This window comes from Doryrhamphus excisus, linkage group LG10 (assembly GCF_037039965.1).
Source record: "Doryrhamphus excisus strain RoL-2023G ecotype Guam linkage group LG10, RoL_Dexc_Guam_v1.1, whole genome shotgun sequence".
NCBI classification, from domain to species: Eukaryota; Metazoa; Chordata; class Actinopteri; order Syngnathiformes; family Syngnathidae; genus Doryrhamphus; species Doryrhamphus excisus.
The window spans coordinates 10156564-10182154 of NC_136366.1; the positions used below are offsets into that span (position 1 = coordinate 10156564).

Genomic DNA, 25591 nt, shown 5'->3' on the forward strand with positions numbered 1-25591 from the left:
GGGATGCCAAAAGACAAGCATTTTTGCTCTGGTGTTAGCATTAACATTTTGGCTGTCCACAAACAGCAAATATATTGCACATCCACACTGTGCAAGAAAGCAGTTGCTAAGTGTATACCTTCTGTTTTATTTCACAAATATAATATATCACATGCATTTTGCTTGCAAGTTTCCTCAAGTGATCAATAAAGTGGGTTTGTCATCGCAGACTAAACAAATATTCTTTCTGGAAGCACCACAATTAACTACATGTCTGAGACATAAAACTTTTCCTTCCCACGTTGAATTGTCTTATTTAATAGTACATGGCATGTTTGATTCAAAAACGACCGTAGTAGCCATATTTGAATGTGTCCACTCGGCTGTAACCAGGCAGCAGCCGCCTTTAAGGAAGCTTGTCCGCCCGCCAGTTGGAGGAGGACTCAACGCCGACAGACTTGGCCGGTGGGTGAGCTGAAAGACGGCCACTGAAATCTCACCACCACGGCGTTCCGCACCGGAGCAGCTGGCTTCTTACTTTGCTTCGTTTGCAAGGTGAGTTTTGACTCCGTTGTCCCGTGTTTTGTGGCTGTAAGGACAGCGTGGATAGCGAGGTTGTGGGTGTGCATCGTGGCTCAGTACAAAGGCTTTCTTACCCGGAGAAAATGCCGGGGCTGCGGCAGCCAGGAGGCCCGCTCGCTCCTTTCAAGTCGCCGTCTTCCCCCCGCCAACCTTCCGCTCTTCCACGCCACAAGACACGCTTTCTCAGACAGTAAAGCAAATTACTTTGCCTTTTCAACCAAGCCGACCAGTGTTGTCTAGCGTTTATAAGCCCATCGCCGTCGTTTGTGGACAACCGCAGTCCGTACCGATAAACATGGTCGCTCTGCGGCGTCTCGTAGCACCGCACGCCGAGCAGCCGAGCACTCTGTGCCGCTAGAGGGTGACAGGGGGGTCGGGGGTTGCTCCGTGGCAACCAGGAAAACGACCAGGTGGGACGTTCACGCATAAAACCGCGTTTCATTCATATAAATGTCGTCTGTGGAAACTTCCTCACAGCGTGAAGCAAAAGTTGTAAGATTTCTGTTTGGTTTTTATTCGCTTTCCACGGGGCGTCTTGTTTCGAGCAAAGCCGCTTGGTGCAGTTAATTTCCGGCCATTTCTGCTGGCTGCAGCCGGTCATGAATGTGTCACAATGGTGGGCTCACTTTTCGCTTGCTGTCCAGCTTTAATCAGCCATTCTCTATAAGGTGGAATATATCATTCACATTATGAGATTTTTGCCTTCCAGACGGGTTAATGTGCTTTGGCTAGCCTGCTTAAAGAGCCTCCTCGCCGGCTGTGGCCGGCTGGGTGGGAGGGTGGACCTGGCTGCCTCAGTCCCACATTAGTATCCAATGCAAATGCAGTCAGTCACATAATGGAGGAAAATGTAGTTTTCTTCCGTTTTGCCACTTAAAGTCCTACTTAAAATTGATTTTCAGTAGGTGGATAAAAATATGTACTTTTACATAAATTGTGGCTATGAGTAACACATTTTCATTGAGCTCGGAATGTTGTAACCTAACACGTTCAGCGTAAACAAACACTGCAGAGCCCCAAAACACTAACATACACAAAAAATTATCACTAAACCGACATGTAACAGCCCTTGATTACTGTGATAATTAGTATAATTAATTGGCAACAAGGTATTGCTGGCAAACAAATGCAGTGAATAGCTTCTCATGTTTTTAGTAACAGAAACAAATACGTGGACATTTAGTGTTTTACGATGTTTAAGCAGACTTGTCCATGCCTATAATATATATTTACCGTTGTGCCGGGACCGTATGCTGACAGTTAAGGCATGTGGTAATCAAAGTAAAAATGCATCTGTGTTTTCTTCTTAGATTGAACAATGTGACCGCCGGAGGAGGAGTCAGCTCTCCGATGGTCCACAAACTCACCTTACTTCACTAGAATGTACTTGATGAACGCACCGACTGTCGCAGCGCCTCACACAGAATGGAGAGCATGCGGTCCACCCGGGGGCTTTAGCCTTCCCATCTGCTTCAATGACTCGGACGCCGAGTTATCCAGCAGAGGTTCTATCTCAAACAAGGTCCAGATGATCATTGAGAGCCTGAGGAGCACTCAGTCCTCACTGGAGATGGGCGACGAGACGGAGGAAAATCATGACGATCCTGCCCAGGCCTGTAAGGCTGCCGTGGGTTCTTTTGCGGCAGCCAAGTCCAAAAGTCATACGACTGGTGTTCCATCCCCGATCCGGGACAGTGACAAGAGCAGTGACGCTGACAGTGATGATTCTGTGGACAAAGGAATAGAAGAGGCAATATTGGAATACCTGAAGGAAAAGGATGGCCACAAATGTACGACGGAACCCTGCAGCGCTCTTGCTCAGTCGCCCAGACAGACACAAACTATTCCCCACGTTGTCAAAATAAAGCCTGAAAGCGACGCCTTTTCCATCATGAGCAGCCACTTTTCCAAAAGCGTCACCCAAGCCGCCCCAGCAGGCGTCCCCTTGAAGAAGTACATCAAACACAAGGTAATGCTTCGAGATCGGGCATCAAGTACCGTTAACAGTCTTGCCTGCAAAGTGAAAGTGGAGAATCTCTCCGACGACACCAGCAGCAGCAGCAGCAGCAGCAGCGACGACGGCATCGAGGAGGCCATTCAGAGGTACCAGCTGGAGAGAATGGAGCAGCAGATGAGGGGCGAGGCCTTCAAACCGCTTGTGGAAGATTCTGATTCTTCAAGCGATGACGGCATTGAGGAGGCGATTCGCAGCTACCAGCTGGAGCAGCTCAAGGAAAAGACGTCCTTTCCTGAAAGGAAGACGACAACAAACACCGAAAACGCAAACAAGCACAAACTTCAAAAGAAAAAGAAACGAACAGAGAAGGTGGGGAAGTCCGTAGAAATATCATCTTCAACTCTCTTCAAGAGCTCGCTTGATGTCGGCCAGAGAAGCAAAGTCAACGCTTCGCTGTCATTTGGAGTTGATGGCTTTAAAGACCAACCTACACCGCCGCCCCCTAAAGCCAACACCACCGCCGAGCTCATGTGTGCCGAAGCCATCCTAGACATCTCCAAAACGGTCATGCCCGCAGTCTTTGCGTCCCATCACTGCATTGGCCCGAGCGACTGCGCCCCCACCGGATCCTCCCATGCGACTCCAGCAAATGAAAGCAACGACAGCTCCATCGACAGCGAAGACGGCATCGAGCAGGAAATCATGAAATTTCTCGAGCAGAAGGCGCAGTTGGTCAAACAGTCACCAGGGTGCGCTGCGCCTCGGGACGAACCGGATACGGTGGCTGAAAAACACAAAGTGGTGCAAAATAAACCTCCCAGACTGTCCTTGACGCAGAGGCGTAAACTCAAGGAAGAAAACCGTATCGCTGCCATGACGGTGGTGGAGAACAACGCTGATCAAGCTGCGTCTGCTAAATCTTCAGAAGTCCGTATGGAGGAGTTAAGCCCGCTGCTTTTCTCCCAGAGAAGTCAATCCCAACTGTTGGACAAGCAAACTGGAGACAAGAGCAGCTCACTGGACAGCGACGAAGATCTCGACACGGCCATAAAAGACCTCCTCAAGACGAAGAAGACCAAGAGGAAGACCAAGTCGGAGCGCAATGCACTGAAGCGGCCGAAGGAAGAGGAACAGCCACGAGTCCCACTTATGAAAAAGGCCAAACGCGATCCTCCATCCAAGGCTGGTGTTTTGAAAAAGGCTGCCAAGAGGAAGAACAACTCGAAGGACAAGCCTGGATTGGTGAAAAAGACGGAAGCTAACCACACCAGTAAGGGTCCCAAAGACGCTCGTCACATAAAGGAGGACAGCAGCTCAGTGGACAGCGATGACAGCATCGAGCAGGAGATCAGAAAGTTCCTTGCCGAGAGGGCGGAGAAGGTCTCAGAGAGGACAAAAGATGAGATCTTGAGGAATGGTGCCGCCTCACTCGGACTCGACAACATTAAACAGGAAAATCAGCTGGCTGAAATTCCTCAAAAAAGTCTTTTGGGACACAATCTTCCGAGTGGTCCTTCGATTAAAGCACATCAAGACAAACCTGCGCCTCAGACGCCGGAGAACTCAGTGGTTGGTACACAATCACGAACTCTGGAGGTGGCGGACAGGGAAGGGTCGGCTAGACCCGAACCGAAGCCGCCAATGGCCCAACAAACCGAGAGAGTCCAGAATCTTTCCGGAGCCAGCATGGATCGCTCTTATGCCGAGTCAGTGAAGTGGCGCCAGAGTTTTGGACTCCCCATCATTGACCCCAAGAATTTCAATCGAACTCCGTTTTATATCAGCCTACCCAAACAGAAGGAGAGTCCATCTGCGGCTTGTACTCAACAAGGGAAAGGCACTGACTTCCAACCTTCCACCCCAGCCCCTCTTTGGTCCCCTGCAAGAACCACCAGACCCGCTTTGTCCTGGTCTACGGACACAACCGCCAAGACTCCCATTTCAAGCCCCGTCTTGAGCTTCTTTTCCACCGCCAGGCAGAACCAAGGCGCCTTCCCGCCGAGCGGCCGTTCGCACGGGCTGACAGGAGAGGCGACGGCGAGCACGGTGCACGTTCCCCGAGACAAGAGCGTCTTCGTGGAGCTGGAGTCCGGTCGGACCAACCATGTCCAGGTCCAAAGCAGGCAGAGCGGGGAGGGAAAGGCCAGAGCAGACGGGAAGAGTGAGGATAAGAGCAGGAAGATAGACGAGAAAGGAGCAGAGGAGGAGTTTATAGATGAGTCAGAGAGTGAAAGTCCAGAGAAGAAGCAGAGCACTTTGTAAGTATTCCTTTAGCCACTCGTGGCGTCATCGTGTTCCTAATTTCACATCCTTTTACTTCCTCCTATTTATACACATCGTCATCCTATGTTTGTACCTTCACGCCAGTACGGCAGCACTCGTGTGCACGTGCCAAGAGATTATTGAAAAGCAATACTGCAACGTTTTGAGCGAGAGAAGGCAGCATCATTGATTAAAAAAAAAGGGCAGAGTGGGACATCATTTCTAAATGTGGCAGCCGAATAAAACATGAAAAGAATTGACATGAAGATCTAATTATTGTGCTGAAGTTGATGTGTTCTTGTTTGGTTCTATTTGAGAGCTTTACCACCACAAACCATGTGATCACGCCAAAACAGCCACAGCAAATCTTGGTGGGACATCATTCCCGAATGAAAATGATATCATGATATCTTCCCGGCGGAGTAGATGTCAAACCTTCATGAAAGCCAGAGCGCTAAAGTCTTAGTCTGCCGCTAGCTTTGATGTTTAAATGACTAGCGGGACATAGCGTTTAGCAAACTAGCGGGACATAGGGGCTAGAAAAAAAAATGCTGGCGCAAACAAACATTTGAGCCACTGTTGCTGCCTTCAGGACGGCTGGGAAGAAGGAAATATCCCGCTTGGAACGTCCAAGGTTAGACTTCAGGCCAAACGTAAGCACAAAAAAAACATGGCTGACATGAGGATGTCATTATACAATTTTGTGTGGGTTTTTTTTTGTTTGTTCTAACGGGTGTTTGAAATATTAGGAGAAAAAGTCACAATATCAAGTGGAAGTTTTCAATATTAAAAAGTAAAATATGTAATAAAAATGAGATCGTAATATTCATTCATTTTCTACCGCTTTTCCTCTCGAGGGTCGCGGGGGTGCTGGAGCCTATCCCAGCTGTCTTCAGGCGAGAGGCGGGGTACACCCTGGACTGGTGGCCAGCCAATCACAGGTCTCCTAGCTGTCTGCATTCTAACCACTTGACCACCGTGCAGCCTGGATTGTAATATAACAATTTTCTACAAATAATAACAAAGACATAATACTACAAAATAAAAGGTATTGGGCCACACGGTGGTCGAGTGGTTAGCATGTAGGCCACACACAGACTCACTATGTCACCATGAATGTGAGTGTGAATGGTTGTTTGTCTATATGTGCCCTGTGATTGGCTGGCCACCAGTCCAGGGTGTACCCCGCCTCTTGCCCAAAGACACCTGGGATAGGCTCCAGCATACCTGGGACCCTCGTGAGGATAAGTTAACACGTGGAATATTTTCACAAGAGCATACAATACATTTTTTAAAACATTATTAGAGCCCCGTGTACAGGAAATAACATCCCTATAGTCACCTTTACACTATTAGTCTTTGCTTACAACTCAATTTTTGTTTTCTGAATACGCCCCTTGCGGGAGGTTGACGGGGAGTTTGGACACCCCCCTGTTTTAGCGTCTGACCATGCAAAACATCCGCTAGAATGAAACAGACACTGAAGTGACGGACGGCTAAGCCTTGGCGGAGGTCAGATCTCGACAGTGACTCTTTAACGGTACCAAAACAACACGTCTAACGCTGGACTAAGACTTTTGCACGGCGCTGCATCGCTCCTTCTGTATGGACAGTATTTTTGGACTTCATGGACGCAAAGAGAACCTCCGAGAACCTCAACCTGAGGTGTTGACCTCCGAGACCTGCCAATGTTTTTTTTTTTTTTTAATGAATTAGCTTTATTTAAAAAGAAGTGTCCTCCATACGTGATCTATTTACTGCGTTCTTTTCTCCCTTCTGCCTTGTTCCTGTGTAAAGAAGAAAAGAAAAATGAGGCTATTTATTTTTGTTTATCAAAGAAAAAAAAAAGAAGTGACTGAACATGCTGTGCATTGCCAGTTGTGTAAATATTTTGTATGAACTGCTTTCCCACCCTTCCTATTTACAATATACTTTTTTTGTTGTGTCTTAAGTGCATCTGTGTAATAAAGAGTGGAATCCAAGCAATATTTGTTTTGTTTGCATTTTTTTTGATATATTTTGGAATTTTACTTTATTACGCAACGCAAAGGTCCGCACACACTACATATGAATTTTCTGATGTATGTATGTATGATGTATTTGGGCCTTCAACTCCTACCTGAACCCTGATTAAGAGTCCTAATTACCTCTAGGAGTCTGACGTGCGCACCCTCTGCCCCCCGCCTGCAGGTCCTTGTCCAGCACCATCGACCCCGGCATGGTCTTCAGGCCTTGCATCGCTCTTTCCACAGAGGAACGCTGCATGATGTTCAGGTGGAGACATCAGGCTGAAACCAGGAGCACGGAGGTACACTTGAATATCACGGTTGAATGTGTCCATTAGTGGCCATGATGATAAACATATTCAGGATCAGTTTTTAGGGATTCATGCATGGTATGATATGAATATCAATACATTATGTAAGATAAACACGTGGCTTCAATGGCGTACATGTTGTTAATGTCATGGATGGTTGCATGTGACTTGCTTGCAGGCGAAGCCCCGTGTCAAAAGAAAGCTGGAGTTTGTTCCTGTGCGCAGGTATTAGCGGGTGCGTCTTCATCATGCATGTTTTGCACTGAAATGCTGTTCGAGTTTGAATTCTATTCAGTTCAAAGTGGGATGTGACGACTCCTGTTGGATTTAAATGCAAGACAAAAAAAGGGGGGGGGTCCACGTGTTATTGGTCATTTGTTCACTTCATTCAGCAAGAGAGCAGGCAGTGTTTGTTTACGCTCAGGAGAAGGGAGCCCTTTTGTCTTCATTTTGCCAGCCTTCAATGATAAAGTGGTCTTTACTTCTGTTGTGAAGTTGCCTCGCTGTCGCCATTTGTCTTCACTTTCTTTTGTCAGCGCCCAGTATCTGTTTGTGGTTTCTTTATGTGACCTTCAACTGTTGATGTTTTTGGATTAAAAAAACAAACAAACACAAAGTGACTCCTTTATCTATAATAAGTTACTTTCTCCCTTAATATTTCAATGTTTACCTTTTCATCCAGTGAATTAGCATAGATGCAGTAAGAGTATTTCATCAGTAGTGTTAAATTCTTAGTTTTTTTTAAATGGGTTAAAAATATAAATATACAAATTTAATAAAAATTAATTTTTGCTTACATTAATTAAATTACAATAACTATCAATAAAAATATATTTTAAAATATATCAATATTCAATCATTTGTAAATTATCTGATATGACGTGTATTTATTGCAATATATTTTAATAAACCTTATGATTCCAACATTATATATTTGAATAGTTAAGAGTATACAAATATTTAGTATTTCAAAGTAATGTTGAAAAAAAATCACTATTTTGTTTGTACAGATAGATGCCAGATACTCTCTGCAGTTGTGTAAATTACCAAATCTGTTTTAAAAATATTTATTGTTTGGTTTTATTTATTTTATGGTATTTATCAAAAAAGATGCACTTTCCCAAAAAAGACGTCATGTCCACGCCAACAACTTTTTTTATGAGGTCATTATATGTAGTAAATACGCGTGTGTGTATCACACACACCTTTAGTCTATTTTTAAAGACAGAATGAGATGGCTGTAGTAATAGACTAAAGCCCGAGGGTGGCAGTAGTGGGTAACAACGACAACAACATCGTAGACGACGAGGAAGACGAATGGACGCATGCGCACCGTGCTGACCTTCCATACAACAAGCATGGCTTCCCGGACTTTAACAAGAGGTATTTTTCCTGATATTACAGTTTTGAGGTAGCAAATGCTACCGAGTAATTGATTAAAATTACTAAAAATGCGGTTGTAGTTTGTGTATATGTCGTAAGATAATGCCTTCAGCGTGTGTCCTAACTCGCTAGGTGGGCGGCGATGATGGATGCAGTATAATGTCATTCCTGGCACAACAGTTGATTTTGTTATTTTCAGGTTTGTTGGGACTGAGACAAGCCGCTGTTGCAAAGCTTGACGGATGTAGAGGACATGTATCTTATTCCACGGCAGCATCTTTGCAGTCTCCACCGCCTCAAACGGAGCAAGTCTCCGGTAAGCTAGCAACAACAACGTGGGTAGTTTTAGCCCTTATTTTGGTCTTCAGGTGACCCCTTTTCCTCTTTTACACGCAGACCAGCTTGTAAACCTGACCCTTGAGAAACCAGACTTCTTCAGGGTGTCTGAGCTCTTCTCCGTGAAGGACTTGTTTGACGCCAGAGTGCATCTCGGCCATAAGAAAGGATGCAGACACAGGTTGGCTCTAGCATTACATTATATAGAATTTAAATTAAGTAATGACAAGATAAATGTTTGTGTGCTAGGCTAATGGCGCCCTACCTGTACGGCTGCCGTTTGGACCAGGACATCATCGACTTGGACCAGACCATGGAGCATTTCCAGCTGGCCCTCAACTTCACAGCTCACGTGGCCTTCCGCGGCGGCGTCATCCTTTTCGTCAGCCGCCGCCGGCAGTTCTCCCACCTGGTGGAGAGCACGGCGAGGGACTGCGGCGAGTACGCCCACACGCGCTACTGGCAGGGCGGTCTCCTCACCAACGCCCACATACAGTACGGCGCCGGGGTCCGCCTGCCGGACCTGGTTGTCTTCCTCTCCACGCTCAACAACGTCTTCCAGCAGCACGTGGGCATCGGCGACGCCGCCAAGATGAACATTCCCACTGTGGGTGTGGTGGACTCCAACTGCAACCCCAGCCTGCTGACATACCCCGTGCCCGGGAATGACGACACACCCGTGGCCATGGAGCTGTACTGCCGCCTCTTCAAGATGACCATCAACAGAGCGAAGGACAAGAGGAGGCAGATGGAGCTGGTGCACGGCCTCATGGCGCCATCGTCACCTAGCCAATGACCTCATTTACATCCTCAATAAAAGACTCTACACTCGTCATCGTGCATCTCTATTTGAGATAAGTTGGTTGGCAACATCCACTGTGTATAATGCTGATTAATAAATTCACCTATAGCAATTGTATATTATTATCCATGTGTGGGGAAGTAAACCCATAGATAACAAACCATGCTATTTTTTCCTTCTGTTTTACACACAAATGATGATATTATATAACTAAATTCTATGGATTATAATTATGGATGAAGCACAAAAGTAGCCCACCACTAAAAAGCACCAGAAGTGAACGTCCCTATTATAATACGGGCCAGCCATAGCATTTACTCGCCACTAGAGGGAGACAAAAGCTACCACTACTGAACTTCCTATGCCGTTCTGTCGTATTTACCAAACACCACAGGTAGTAACAATATAGTTATGGACAAATATACTTTATAGCAATATATAATTGATAGAGATTATTTCATATGAAAATGAACTATGCGGATGTTATACTAATCACTGACTCCTAATGGATATATATTTATAAGATACTTTATACTTTATGTCCGTAATTTATTGTAATCGCTCCATTACCTTTTGGTTATTCTCGCTTGCCGTAGTTGAAACCGGTCTGTCTTCTTCTACTGGCTAAAGCTGGTTTGTCATTTCTTCTTCTACGCTCTCAAAGGAAAGACGTGTATGAGGCAAGTGGGTTGATTTATTTACTTTTTTATGTCAAATTTATTTCATCTAATTATGCTAAAACTTCATTTTTATTGTATTTGGTGATTTTAAAAAATATATCTAAAAAGCTTGACTTTTATTGTTTGCCAGGCTGTTGCAAAAAAAAAAAAAAAAACGAGCTCCTCCCAAAGTGAATAATATCAATTGAAGTTAATTTGCATGTTTTGAGCGAATCCGGCCACCTGTAGTGAATAATTTATTTAAATTATTTTATTGTATTATTTCATTTTACTTAACTTTTTATTTCATTTGACTTAACAGGTTTGACTCGTTTGACAGGTCATTCTGGTATTGCGGCAAAGCATTATAGTTACCATCCATTTTCATTATGTGCATTCGTTAAAAAGAGAATTCAAACTTTCTGTTTAGATAATGTTTAGGTAATGGGTAAATTAGCTCACATTATAATGACATTATGATGTTATTATCATATTATTGCACAAGCACAATATTATTGTAAAATTTATTGAATAATTTATGTTTCCTAAATTTCCAAACAATGTAATTATTTTTCAAATATTATTTGGATATGAAAAGGTAAGTGACAGTTTTTAATGTTTGGGGGGGCACTTTAACTAGGATTTGGACTTTGGCCTTGCCAGCTGAGACGCGCGTTGGCGCCTGTGCCATCGTTGTGCAGCAAGCGGGCAAAAAGCAAAAGCGGCTCACGATAGCTCAGCGTCCAACCTCAGTGGATGTTGGGTTTGGAACCGAGCCGCACATCCACGCCTTCCGAACTGACATGCTTGGAACGACAATGAGTGGAAGGACAATGGAAACATTAACACAACCATGACTTGTCTTCACAGATGCTGCGAAACGAGCGGCGGGGCGTGCTTGGCGAGTTATGACATGACAATGCAATTAAAATAAAAAAAAACTTAACTGATGCCGTGTCTCATTATTCTCTGTGAAAATAGACAACAGTCTGAACTGACGTGTTGTGACAGGTTTTTAATCACTACTGATTGTCCACATCAGTCCCTTGGACTTTTATACAGCAGAACCTCCAAAACCCAACATTCTCAGACACTAGTTGACTTTGGAGCATTGGAGCGCCGTCGGAGTACAGGACTTGGCTACACTTGGCTATCAATCCTCCCACCAGTTATGAATGATAACTACCACCTTGCGAACAACTGGGAACAGTTGGAAAGAATCCACAAAGTCAAAGGTAGGCACAAACGCCCAACCGGGACGTGTCATATAGTTAATGCCGTCGTTCCTCCCACCAGTTAGCAATGATAGCCACCACCTTGCCTCATGGAAACAACTAGAATGACTCAAAAGAATCCACAAAGCCAAAACGTATGTGTGCTTGCTGACCAGCAAATGCACGTATTACACGCCTACCATGTGTCATATAATCAATGCCATTCTTCCGCCCACCAGTTAGCAATAATAGCCGCCACCTTGCCTCATGGAAAACAAATAGAATGACTCAAAAGAATCCAAAAAGCCAAAAGGTATGTGTCCTTGCTGACCAGCAAATGCACATATTACACGCCTGCATGTGTCATATAATTAATGCCATTCTTCCGCCCACCAGTTAGCAATAATAGCCGCCACCTTGCCTCATGGAAAACAAATAGAATGACTCAAAAGAATCCAAAAAGCCAAAAGGTATGTGTCCTTGCTGACCAGCAAATGTACGTATTGCACGCCTGCATGTGTCATATAATTAATGCCATTCTTCCGCCCACCAGTTAGCAATGATAGGCGCCACCTTGCCTCATGGAAACAACCACAATAAATCGAAGTCATCTACAAAGTCCAGATTTGGTCAGGCATGAGTACACACAGCGAAGCCCAATGTTGATGTGTGATATAATCAACACCGTCATTACACCCAGCAGTTGGTGATGATAGCCGTCGCCTTTTGCAACAGAAATAAACAAAACATGAATCCACTGATATACAATAAAGTATTGGACGTTAGAGGTTCCAGTGTATAAAATCAGGTTGACAGTTGTTTTACTTTCACATTGGAAATATTTACAGTGGTGGCATCTTCGCAATTTGCTGGTTTTTACTTACATGATTATACAAGTACTTCCTTGTTGGTCAGCTGGTATAGGCGCCCCCCCTCCGAGATCCTGCACAGGATAAGCGGGCTAAAAAACGAGCTACGTTTGTCACCTCCTTGTGTCTTTCAGGAGTACTGCGTGTTGGAGATCTTCTTCCACAGTAGAGTCTTCAGGTTGTTGAGGACCAGCGAGTGGTGCACCTCCATCTGGCTGGCCAGTCCGCTCAGCGTCACGCAGGTACGGAGCTGCCTCTCCAAGTCACCTCTGAGGTCCGCCGGCGCCCCGAAGAGCAGGAAGTCCTGCAGCAGCGCGCACACCTTGGCCAGGTTGGGCTGCACCACGTCCGTGTTGCACTGCTTGACTAGGCGGTCGCAGGTGGCCGTGCAGTCGCGGCCGTACGTGCAGTCGGCATTGGTCTTGCAGCGCCGCCCCTTCAGGTACGCCCGCACCGCCGCCTCCGAGGCCACGCCGCGCAAGTCGGCTATCTTGCAGTCATACTTGGCGTTGTAGCCCACGTGGCGGGGGTTGGCATCGCAGATGAGGAAGCTGCCGTAGGGCCCGTGGAAGACCTCCTCCACAAACTCCAGCAGGCCGATGGTGATGCGCGCCCGTCGGGGCCACGCGGGGGCCAGCCAGCGGTTCACACCGGAGATGAGGGCCTCCGGGACCAGGGGGCGGAGGTAAGGGGGCGTCTCCAGCCTGTAGAGGGCAGTGTGGCCCAGAGGCTCCGTCACGTACAAGTCTCCACAGAAACCCAGCAGCTTGGGGGTGTGCTCCTTCTCCTGCAGCGCCACCATCAGGAGGAACTCGTTAATGTGGAGGAGGGCCCAGATGGACTTGGCCTCTGCCAGAGATAACTTCGCATCCTGGTTGACGTCCGCCATGGAAATGATCCTGTCCACCAAAGCGCCCAAAGATGGCTGCTCTCCGAAACTAGTCTGCACGGGAAACAGATGATTATTATTACCTCAGCCAAGCATGAGATTTCATCACATTGGTCCGTCTTTAGGATGAACCAAATAAACAATAACTTCCTACATTCAACACATGGAGATGAATTGTGTTAAAATATGTAATAATAACAGATTAGTATTTTCTGTGACCTTGAGGAAGGCGTGCATCATCTCTTTAAACTCGTCCATGGAGGTTCCACGCGTCGGTTTGTCAAACAGGCTCCCCTCCCTCCTGAGCGCCGAATCCGGAGCGCCGTCGACCTTGCGGTGGTCCTCGATCCCACACTTGATTACGACGGGCCTCTCCTTCCACAGGCCGGCGTACACCTTCAAGCGTGACAACCAAAACCCAAAACAAGCAGCGTTGGTCTTTTTGAGGTTTCAAAATGAACGTGTGTCCGGTGAGGTGTCGGGTACCTGACTTTGGGAGGACGTGGACATGCAGTGCTGCAGCGTCAGCGTCCTCTGCTCGCACAGCGCCTTGCAGGACGAGCCGGCGATGACGCCGCGTTTGTAGTGATCGCACTGCGGGAGGAAAGAGGAAGCTTCAGAAAGCGGATCGGATGACCTCCACAGTGTTTAGGGCTGTCTGTTGGAAATGTTCAATGTAAATAACGCCATATTCAACCTATATGGTGTCTACTCGGCACACAGAGAACCCAAAGTGACCCTGGTACTCCAAACAGGACCTGCGAGTACTTAGTGTGGGTGTAAAAGTAGAGGGGACCAGGTGCCGTGGTGTACAACGGGACTAATAGGCCGACTGAACTGATCCTGTTTATCCTAGCATGCTTTCATGAGATGACTGATAGAGGCAGGAAGCAGCTGGACACAGTGTGAAAGGACAGGAAGTGGAAGCCTGACCCCCCCCCCCGGCCTTTTCAGTTCTTCACTTTTCTCGCATGCTGTCTGATATTATTTCCGATGAGCTGCTGTCAGCCATTGTGGACTTACGATGGCCGCCTGGCAGACGTGTCCACGGCAGAGCTCGGCGTAGGAGGCGTACTGCATGTAGAGCACCCAGCTGGCCACCAGGGCCCCCAACCACACCAGTAGGAGGTACTTGACCTTGATGGCCGGGAGGCGACTCTTCAAGGAAGGAAGGAAGGAAGGATAGGACATAAGATGCAACTTTCATGACGTGGTGGCAACCCCCCCCCCCACAAGGGATTGACAGGATGTTTTATTTTCTCGCGACTTGTTGACTGTCACGGCTTTTGCCTACATGCTATTTATACTATTCATACTTAATTAAAACTAAATAAAACAAAACTACTCATTCTATGAAGAAGTACAGGTTATTTAAATCATGCTACTCATAAGCCGTTATGCTATCAGCTGAATGTTATTTGCTAGCTTGGTAGAAATGTATTATACTAAGATATACTACAGTAAAGCAAAATAGTACAAATGAAATAGTACAAATGTGTTGTTTGTTGGGAAGCTTCTCTGATTACTTCATTCATGCTAATAGTTTGCTGTTATGCTTTCAGCTAAATGTTATTTGCAAGCTTGGTAGAAATGTATTATACTAAGTTATACTACAATACAGCAAAGTAGTACAAATGAAGTTGTACAAATGTCTTCTTTGGTGATTTCAATCACGCTAGTAGTTAGCCGCTATGCTTTCAGATAAATGTTATTTGCTAGCGTTGACTTAATTGTTATTGTATGTCATTTTACTTCATTTTATTTATCTTTCCTGTGTCTCGTGATTCTATTTCCAGTTCTATGGTTATCATCATACTTTTTTTCCACAAACTATTGGATTGGGCTCCTTTTTTGTAGTGTACCTATTTTTTAATTTCTAGTCATATTGAACATTTGTTGTTGCATAGTTGTTGTTATTAATATAAAATGCATGCTAATATGGTATATAGTCAGTTAGTTATATTACAGTCTCATGTACAACAGCATAAAACTAGCATATTATTATTATTAAAGTAATATTAAAACATCACAGGCCACAAATGGAAAGACTATATTAAAATTATAAATTCTGAGGCCTGTTCCGGTTCTGGTGCACGACCGGACCTTCAGGATCCATGCATGCTCAGGTGAGTACCTGCAGGCCTTTGGATAGAGGACAGAAGAGCACCAAGTGGACCAGTCTCCGTATAGCCCTGGACATGGTGACGATCTACGCATGGAAGCAGGTCGTCGTCGCCCCCTTTGCTCCTCTTCTGGATCCGATGATCACGTCCTCGTCGCTAACCCTGAATCCATCACGTCGAATTCGGCAGGGCAGTGCATGTCTCACCGTGCGGCTCCTTCGCAATAACGCTGATTAATTATTATTATCTGAAAATAACCTTGACCAGCACAGAAGATGGAAGATGTTCCATAGTGACGTCATGCATCGGCGTTATTCAAGTTTCTCTCCTGATGATAAAAAAAAGCAAAGAGAAAGACAATCATAAGATAATTAAAAAAAAAATACCGGCGCTTCACTGCACCCCTCCTCCCTCTGATAGGATAAGCCCCGCCCTCACGGGCCTGCCTCTTAAAGGGGACGTACCCCAAATCAGCAGATTCAATGTGGCTGCCAGTACTGTACAGTAAAAGTATGCAACCCATTTTCCGCCACTGAATGAAAACTATTCCAATAGTACGTATTATAAGATTTAAAAAAACGTCATAGCTATAACATAAAAAATTATAATTATGTGAGCTAAAGGTTATAATTATGCTATAATAGTGGAAATCATACAGTGAAGAAAATAAGTATTTGAACACCCTGCTATTTTGCTATTTCTCCCACTTAGAAATCATGGAGGGGTCTGAAATTTTCATCGTAGGTGCATGTCCACTGTGAGAGAGATAAACTAAAAAGAAAAATCCAGAAATCACAATGCATGATTTTTTAACAATTTATTTGTGTGATACAGCTGCTAATAAGTATTTGAACACCTGAGAAAATGAATGTTAATATTTGGTACAGTAGCCTTTGTTTGCTATTACAGAGGTCAAACGTTTCCTGTAGTTTTTCACCAGGTTTGCACACACTGCAGGAGGGATCTTGGCCCACTCCTCCACACAGATCTTCTCTAGATCAGTCAGGTTTCTGGGCTGTCGCTGAGAAACACGGAGTTTGAGCTCCCTCCAAAGATTTTCGATTGGGTTCAGGTCTGGAGACTGGCTGGGCCATGCTAGAACCTTGATATGCTTCTTACGGAGCCACTCCTTGGTTTTCCTGGCTGTGTGCTTCGGGTCGTTGTCGTGTTGGAAGACCCAGCCACGACCCATCTTCAATGCTCTGACAGAGGGAAGGAGGTTGTTCCCCAAAATCTCACAATACACGGCCCCAGTCATCCTCTCTTTAATGCAGTGCACTCGTCCTGTCCCATGTGCAGAAAAACACCCCCAAAGCATGATGCTACCACCCCCATGCTTCACAGTAGGGATGGTGTTCTTCGGATTGTACTCTTCATTCGTCTTCCTCCAAACACGCTTATTGGAATTATGACCAAAAAGTTCTATTTTGGTCTCATCTGACCATAAAACTTTCTCCCATGACTCCTCTGTATCATCCAAATGGTCATATGCAAACTTAAGACGGGCCTTGACATGTGCTGGTTTAAGCAGGGGAACCTTTCGTGCCATGCATGATTTCACATCATGACGTCTTAGTGTATTACCTACAGTAACCTTGGAAACGGTGGTCCCAGCTCTTTTCAGGTCATTGACCAAGTCCTGTCGTGTAGTTCTGGGCTGATTCCTCACCTTTCTTAGAATCATTGAGACCCCACGAGGTGATATCTTGCATGGGGCTCCACTCCGATTGAGATTGACCGTCATGTTTAGCTTCTTCCATTTTCTAATGATAGCTCCAACAGTGGACCTTTTTTCACCAAGCTGCTTGGTAATTGCTCCGTAGCCCTTTCCAGCCTTGTGGAGGTGTACAATTTTGTCTCTGGTGTCTTTGGACAGCTCTTTGGTCTTCGCCATGTTACAAGTTAAAGTCTTACTGATTGTATGGGGTGGACAGGTGTCTTTATGCAGCTAACGACCTCAAACAGGTGCATCTGATTCAGGATGATACATGGAGTGCAGGTGGACTTCTAATGGGCAGACTAACAGGTCTTTCAGGGTCAGAATTCTAGATGATACACAGGTGTTCAAATACTTATTTGCAGCTGTATCACACAAATAAATTGTTAAAAAATCATGCATTGTGATTTCTGGATTTTTCTTTTTAGTTTATCTCTCTCACAGTGGACATGCACCTACGATGAAAATTTCAGACCCCTCCATGATTTCTAAGTGGGAGAAATAGCAAAATAGCAGGGTGTTCAAATACTTATTTTCTTCACTGTATATATATGACTGTAGGTCCAGCCTCCTAACCATCCTGGGCTGAACAGGCATGTCGCTCAAGGCCTTGTGGCTCATCGAGGGGGGGCTGTGTGACAAGGGGATGATGTCACACAACAGGAAGTCAACGCCGTGGTGTGACATCACAAAGCGGGAGAACCCCATGCTGATACTGCGGGATTTTGGTATGGGTGTCCTCGAGGGATGGGTGGGATCATGGTGCCATTTCTGCAGCAACATGCCTTTTCTCTTCGTGGGCTTTGCTCTGGGCGCCATGGCCACCCACATGCTGAGGACCTTCATCAACAGAGGGACCAGTCCAGCAGCTCCCACTGGTTGGTACCGCCGCTACATCCATAACACCTCAGCTGTTTTCAACTTGCTGTTTTGCCAAACCCAACAGTTGGAGCGGAGTGCGTCAGCAGCAACGAACTGTGGGCTGACATGCCGATGCAGAGCCTCTATGATAAGAAGAACCCCCTGAAGAAGATCTGCCGCTTTGCCAATTACTCCAACAACTGCTGGATGAACGCAACCCTGCAGGCCACGCTCAATCTGGCCGTGGTGCAGAAGAAGCTTCCACAGAAGGTGCAACAGTTTGTGACTCTACTTCCACAGATGCCGGCCTTCGTGTGCCTCTACCTGTCCGCCCTGGAAAACCCGGGGAAGTGCTTCACATCAGCAGAGCTTTGCATTGGGCTGGAAGAGCTCTGCCACCACGTGCCTTCGCTGATCTTGTACAAGAGCAACGACGCCATGGACTTCCTGATGCCTCTGCTGTCCTGGTTCGACCAGTGCGGGATTCAGACCTCCATCCGGTTGCGGGACGTGAACAAGTGTCCCGGTTGCGACTTCACCACCTCGTCCGTCACCGACTTAGGAAGCATCGTCAGTCTGCCCAAACCGCTCAACGGCGAGACGTTGAACTCTCTGATCAAACGCGGCACCGGCGGCACAGGCGGAGGGCGAAAACGCTGCAAGCTATGCGGTCGTAAAATGGTCAGGAGGCAGTTCTGGACACACCCGGACATCCTGACATTCTTCGTCAACCGAATCTCCAGCGACGGTTTGGTCAGCCACGACCGCGTATACTCGCCTGAGCAGCTGGAGATGGACGTGGACGAAAACACCAAGCAGACGTACCGGCTGTCCTCCGTCATTTGCCACGCCGGCATGGACCGCCACACGGGACACTTCTGGTCCTACCTGTTTGCGGACGACATCACCATCGAGGCTAGCGACACCTACCTGTCCTTCACAAGCCAAGGACCACCAGATAAGGTGTACAACAATGGCACCACGTATCTTTACGAAATTTAACTACCTCAGATTGCGTGCCGCCAAACTTTGACACAATTCAGTCTGGACGCAAGACGATTTGGTAACATGGCTGCTATCACCGGAGTCAAGCTAACCTAACTCCAAAATAAGAGCAGTGGATGACCACGAGGGGAAGCTACCTGCTAACTCACCCACTTTCCTTGCACAGGTTTGGACAGTTTTTTTGTGAACTTTTATGTTTTTTGTCAAATTTGTATACAGAATTTTGAGGTAAAAAAAAACCCTAACGATCCTAATAATCAAAAAATCAAAGAGTTGTGTTTCATGAAAAGCAATGTGAATAAAAACCATCATGCACAACAAAGTTGAAGTACTACTACTAGTCCTCCTAGCAAACCTGTTTCCGACACAAGCTTACCGTTAATTTCGGAGCTGGCAGCTAGCTTGCCTATTTTCCTTGCACTTACATGTAGAATTATTTTTTGGGCATATTTTCACACGTGTTTTTCTCCTAAAAAGCTACTAGTATTACTACTTAGTACTACTAGCAGAAAGTATCCACAAGAAGGCACCTTTGAATAAGAAGCTAGTGGCTAGCTCACCAACTTTCCTTGCATGGTCGGCCATTTTTATTCAGCTATTATTTGAATGTAAAATAACCCTTGGTACATTTAATCAATATAAAGTAAAATCCTGTATGAAATCGTATAAAATCTTGGGATAAAATAAACACAGTGTTTCTTTTCAAAAGTCACAATTTTCATGAAATGCAGATTAGGTCGAGAAACGACACAAAGACGTCATGATTAAATGATTATACCGCCAGGTACCACCAGGTGGCGGCACCCATCTGTATGAATGACACAAGAACTGCTGATATAACATTAGAATTTGGTACATAAAATGCTCCCAAGTGTCCCACATACTACGAATATTTAAAAATACACGATCATGACATATAGCCGGTCGATTAACCACTGTAATTCACATCCAGCCCACATTAAGTGCACTATTATGTTTCGACTCTAGAGGGCAGCAGAGATCCACAACCGCATCTATGGAGCTTTTTTTTTTTGGTGCGTGTGAGTCTTCGCTATTATGTATTATTTATGCTATTCATGGCATTCATTCAGACACACACCATTGCAGCATGAATATACTTAATTACTGCACTAAAAAAGAATACAATTTCTCGGCTCAATCTGGCCTCGCTCCTTAGAGGAGTCATAATAGTTTGTAAGTGCTATAATGTCAAACAAGGCTTGTGGTTAAAAAAAAGATGTATTTTTTTTTTTTATTGTAGCTTTTGACAAGACTTTGTAGGAAATTCAGTATTAAAAAAAGCACCGTTAGCAGTTGCGAGGAAATTTATCTTCTTGTGCCTTTTGCACAGAACCTACCCAAGTGAGATAGTGCTGCAAATGTGCGTTTTATAAAGACATCAAATTAGAAAAGGGCGTATAAAGGTTTTTTTTGTAACAGCAAATTACATTAAAATAGGAAATACTGTCACCCACAGCACCGGAGTGGAACTCGGTCAACACGTAATAAACATGCGTGTTGTTTAAAGATAGGCGTCCCCCGAGAGTCGTGTTTGTTTTCCCGCTCGCTCTTCATCCACGGACGATAATATGATCTCCCCTAAGACCTGCTGTGCAGCTTCATTATGGCGGAACAATGGCCCGCACGGCGCCTCAGTCGCCATTGTTCACTGCTTCTACACAGGAAACTAAACAGCTAGCCGACGAGAGCTGTGGTCGCTCACTCTCGGGAAAACGTTGCCCCTAGCGTTTCAACAGAGAATTGCAAGTCTATACACAGTATGACAAGAGTACAGCAGGATGGAGTGTAGTGACTAGATTGATAAACACATCACGTCCAGGGGCCTGCACGGAGCAGATGTAGCGTTTAAGTACAAATGCATAGATTATTCAAGAGTGTGAAGACGTTTCAAGCGCATCTGTTGAGTCGTTGGCAGGCTGAAGGTTTAGTTTGTCTGCTGCTCGTGACTCTTGACCAGGATGATCCATGCAGACTGCTGAGCGCAACTGGAGTGAAAGGTTGTCTATAAAATATGCATGCAACAGCAGGCGCTGCTGGCAGTGTGTCTGTGTGTGTGTGTGTGTATGTGCGTATGTGTGTATGGCGTATGTGTGTGTGACGCTGAGGGAATACTCGAGAGCTCTAAACTAAAAACACCAATAGGAGATTTATGCCTCGGAATGATAAACCAGCTGAAATTCAAATGAATATGCAAAAACATGTAATCGCAATCCACCCCCCAAAAATGCACATACTGTACTGTGATATTAAAATGCAAATGTAAAGTCAATTTTCCCTCATGTATTCTCATTTGCAGGAAGAAAACCTTTTATAATTTATGCTTTAGTGCACACACACACACACACACACACACACACACACTGAACATGCACACCCCATTGTGCGTGCAGCCACACAGATGAGCATCCATGCTATTAAAATATCAATGCAGCGGAGGAAGGAAGACACGGATGTCAAGTAAATGTCTTCTCCACTTATGTTGATGTGTTTTATTGATATGCTTATGAAAAAAGCACGTGTGTAAACGTGGTAATGAAACAAAACAGTCAGTAGTGTGCAGAAAAACACAGACAAAATGCTGCTATTGACTCCGGTCAATTGAAAATGTGGGAAATTTTCCAGAAAATAAGCGCAGTGCATTGATTGGTGATGGAAAATGGTCAGAAAAGACACAAAAACAAGGCGTGTCCTTCCTTGTCTTTGTTGAACTGATTGTTGCCTCATCAGGACTGACTCTTCGAAATCACTTTGATGGACTTATTTTCTCTCTTGTGATGCAGTGATGTGCGGTGGGTGAGATGCATGGCTGGCGAGGCACTGTTTTTTTTTAAACATTAAATTCTTGTGATCTAATCTGACATCCGGCTCACGAGACAAAATGGTGCACAAAATTGGGTCTGGGAGAATGAGACCAGATGAGGTTTTAATGTGATGACAATGTATTTTTTCATTCTTATCCTCACGAGGGTCGCGGGCATGCTGGAGCCTATCCCAGCTGTCTTCGGGTGAGAGGCCAGCCAATCACAGGGCACGTACAGACAAACAACCATTCACACTCACATTCATACCTATGGACAATTTGGAGTGGCCAACTAACCTAGCATGTTTTTGGAATGTGGGAGGAAACCGGAGTACCCAGAGAAAAGCCACGGATGCACGGGGAGAACATGCAAACTCCACACAGAGATGGCAGAGGGTGGAATTGAACTCGGGTCTCCTAGCTGTGAGGCCTGCATGCTAACCACTCATTCGCCATGCATGACAATATATACTAACTGACAAAAGAAAGAATATAATAATCTTGCAATATTTCTTCTGTCATGTCATCCTTCATTCTGTAAAGTTGTGGAATTGGCCTTGGTCATTGGTCATTTTTGTGTTTGAAACATGTGCAGCATTTCCTGAAATGCTGGATTTTTAAAGAGCAGCATTTCTTCGGCCATGACTTTGAGAATGCAGACCTTTTTGCGCTGTTCTGTTTACATTTACTTTCATGTCATCAAAATATTTATTTCCCTGTGTTGTTCCATAGAAGTGTTGTTTGAGGCGTCACTCAAACAAAACATATGGCCATCAGTCACCATTCTGCTTGAATTTGCTTCTCTGCAGAAAAAGCTAATTTTCCGTGTTTTTTGGTTAAAGTTAAACCACCCTATGTTTTATTTCTAACAGAATAATGATGACATACTTGCACTGAAGATATTAGACAGCCTGAGAAAAAAGGCCTCATCCAATGTTAAAAACAACTGAAGTTATACAGAAGAAACAAAAGCCTCACCTGCGTCCCCTGACCGCATGTCACTGATATCTAGAAGAGGTCAGCATTAATGGTGGACCTCGTTTGTGGACTGGGATTCCCAGCTCCCCTTTGGCAGGTGCAACCATAAACCCAGATGAGACCCCATCCACATTCCCCAAGCACTACCTCCTCATCCATCCTGCTGCACCACAATAGCCTCCAGCCAACACAATCCTTCACAACAACACAAAGGACGTACCTTTTCCTTTGTTGGGGGAACATAAAATATCCTGTGAAAAGTTCTCCTGTTGCCCCCCAGCACTGCGACTGCCTGAAAAAAAATACATAAGAATAAATATACAACTGGTCAACATGTTTGTTGCAGTGCATGCTGCTTGAGGTGACATTTTAGAGGCTTTATCTGCTCTTGTGTGAGGAAGTTCAAGGGCAAGCCTAAAAACGCTAAGAGTGTGTGCACACTTGTCGTTCTTGGCCTAGAATTTGTTTGCTCTGCTAGTACGGTCATGTTTGAATGCAGTTCAGGAGTCTAAACAAGGCTGCCGGTAGACTCTAGTCTTGAGTGAGTTGAAGGGCATAGAAGTTTACACTTGTTATTTTTGGTCTAGAATCTGCTTGCTCTGCTAGAACAGTTTTTGGGTCAATTGTGAACCAGGTCCAGGACCAAACCAAACAGGCAGACCAAGACTACCTGAGAGATGAGTCTTGGTTTGACTGCCAGTGGACTCTAGTCTTGAGTGAGGGCATAGAAGTTTACACTTGTTATTTTTGGTCTAGAATCTGCTTGCTCTGCTAGAACAGTTTGTTGGTCAATTGTGAACAAGTCCAGGGCCAAACCAAACACGGGGACCAAGACCACCTAAGAGATCAGTCCTAGTTCAACTGACAGTGGACTCATGCCTTGAGTGAGTTCAAGGGCATAGACATTTACACTTGTTGTTTTTGGTCTACAATGTGTTTGCTCTGCTAGAACAATTTTTTGGTCAATTGTGAACCAGGTCCAGGACCAAACCAAACAGACAGACCAAGACAACCTGAGAGATGAGTCTTGGTTTGACTGCCAGTGGACTCTCGTCTTGAGTGAGTTGAAGGGCATAGAAGTTTACACTTGTTATTTTTGGTCTAGAATCTGTTTACTCTGCTAGAACAGTTTTTTGGTCAATTGTGAATGCAGTCCAGGATAAAACCAAACAGGGAGACTAACTTCTCCTTCGAGATAAGCTAAGATGGGCATAACAAAGTGACGGTTGGCAGCACACAACGGCAAGTTGAGTGAAAAATCATCAGAAGTTATTTTTAGACACTTTTTTTTTTACCTGTGTACTCAGCGCTTAGGTTACTGTTTGTATAGTTGTTTTCGGTAACAAACAAACAAAAAAAATCAACTCCACTCTGGTTAATACTTCCTTAAACTAAACACGGTCAAACGGAATTATTAAAAAGTGCTCGAGCAGAATGTCAGCTCTTTCTGTACTCATGCCTACCATGTTTTTTTGTCTTTCTGGCTGGTTGCTAGGAGACAACAGTGTAGTGCCTAAAGGTTTTCAGAGATGTGCCAGACAGTGCTCCACTATTCTAAAAAAAATAACAAAATTAAGCTGGAATGTGGAAAAAAAACATGAACAATGTAACCTGTGATTCCACGCAAACACAAAATGTTCATCGTGTAAGCATCAAATCTTGTCACTATGGAAACGAAACATTGATATTGAACTTTAATATCGTTCAAGAGCACCGTTCACCAATGTGGGTCAACAAATGTGTAATAAACGGACCTTCCAGTCATAAGCAATTTTGTTTTGCATAAGACTTTTGGAACCAGTAGGAGACACTGAAGGTCCGTATCAGATTGAGGCTTGCTTCCATTTTTCTGTTCTTTTCCTCCCTGGACACACACACACACGCACACACACACCAGGAATGTGGAAAAAAAGTCAGCAGGTTGCTGACAAAGACCCACTGCGAACATCTCGACCTTGATTACATTCTCCCAGGAAGCCCCCGCAGATTCCCCAGCCTCCTGATGTTAACATGCAGGACGACTTGGAAGAGAGCAACACTTCGGAATGTTAAGAAGTGTCAAGCATCTCTTTTTGCAATTAGACTGAAAGAGAATACACCTAGTCATTCATTTATTAGTGGTGACCACTGGACTGTGACATCGAACAAGCAGGAACATCCTCCTTGGAGAACATGGTGTCTGCTGGGATTTGGGGATTTGTCTTGTAAGAGACTTTGAACCTGAAGCTATCATCCCTTTTTGTTCGTGTTGACAAGATGAAGTCAGACTTTAGGAAGAAGCCGAGGTGTTGTGGAGACATCCACTGCCATCTGTAGGATAGGGAAAGACACCCCCACTTGGGAGTCGAACAAGATAACATTCTGTGCTACTGATGGGAAACTTTTTTAAATTCCTTTTACTGACTCCAGTTGTTATGAGTCAATCACTGATGTGAAGAAACTTGTTTCGGTAAGACAGTGAAACTCGAGTCTTTGTCGAGTAACCGCAAACCAGTGACACTCAAGTCTTCGTCGAGGATCCGTGAGTTAGTGAAACTCGAGTCTTTGTCGAGTACCCGCGAAGCAGTGACACTCAAGTCTTCGTCGAGGATCCGTGAGTTAGTGAAACTCGAGTCTTTGTCGCGTAACCGCGAAGCAGTGACACTCAAGTCTTCGTCGAGGATCCATGAGTTTGTGAAACTCGAGTCTTTGTCGAGTAACCGTGAAGCAGTGACACTCAAGTCTTCGTTGAGGATCCGCGAGTTAGTGAAACTCGAGTCTTTGTCGAGGATCCATGAGTTTGTGAAACTTGAGTCTTTGTCGAGTAACCGCGAACCAGTGACACTCACGTCTTTGTC

The 25591-nt window shown here is 45.0% G+C and overlaps 3 protein-coding genes across 4 annotated transcripts; 2 read left to right on the forward strand and 1 right to left on the reverse strand.

Moving 5' to 3' along the window:
- The first annotated feature begins 334 nt into the window (after positions 1–334).
- Positions 335–7693, forward strand: ppp1r26 (protein phosphatase 1, regulatory subunit 26). Its single transcript, XM_058065113.2, has 4 exons — positions 335–534; positions 1872–4776; positions 6971–7088; positions 7276–7693. The coding sequence occupies exons 2-4, from the start codon at positions 1943–1945 to the stop codon at positions 7327–7329; spliced, it is 3006 nt and encodes a 1001-aa protein (XP_057921096.2). The 5' UTR covers positions 335–534; positions 1872–1942; the 3' UTR covers positions 7330–7693.
- Positions 7694–8390: 697 nt separating this feature from the next.
- Positions 8391–9649, forward strand: mrps2 (mitochondrial ribosomal protein S2). The gene is made up of 4 exons (XM_058064138.2): positions 8391–8480; positions 8680–8796; positions 8877–8997; positions 9066–9649. The coding sequence occupies exons 1-4, from the start codon at positions 8423–8425 to the stop codon at positions 9610–9612; spliced, it is 843 nt and encodes a 280-aa protein (XP_057920121.2). The 5' UTR covers positions 8391–8422; the 3' UTR covers positions 9613–9649.
- A 1163-nt stretch (positions 9650–10812) lies between these two features.
- Positions 10813–15766, reverse strand: dipk1b (divergent protein kinase domain 1B). Of its 2 annotated transcripts, XM_058060829.2 has the most exons (5): positions 15384–15766; positions 14273–14407; positions 13736–13843; positions 13469–13645; positions 10814–13303 (listed from the first exon to the last, which is right to left on the reverse strand). In XM_058060829.2, the coding sequence occupies exons 1-5, from the start codon at positions 15447–15449 to the stop codon at positions 12491–12493; spliced, it is 1299 nt and encodes a 432-aa protein (XP_057916812.2). In that variant the 5' UTR covers positions 15450–15766; the 3' UTR covers positions 10814–12490. The 2 variants fall into 2 exon arrangements, with proteins under 2 accessions (XP_057916822.2, XP_057916812.2); XM_058060839.2 differs by lacking the exon at positions 14273–14407 and having other exon boundaries at positions 10813–13303.
- Between the last annotated feature and the right edge of the window lie 9825 nt (positions 15767–25591).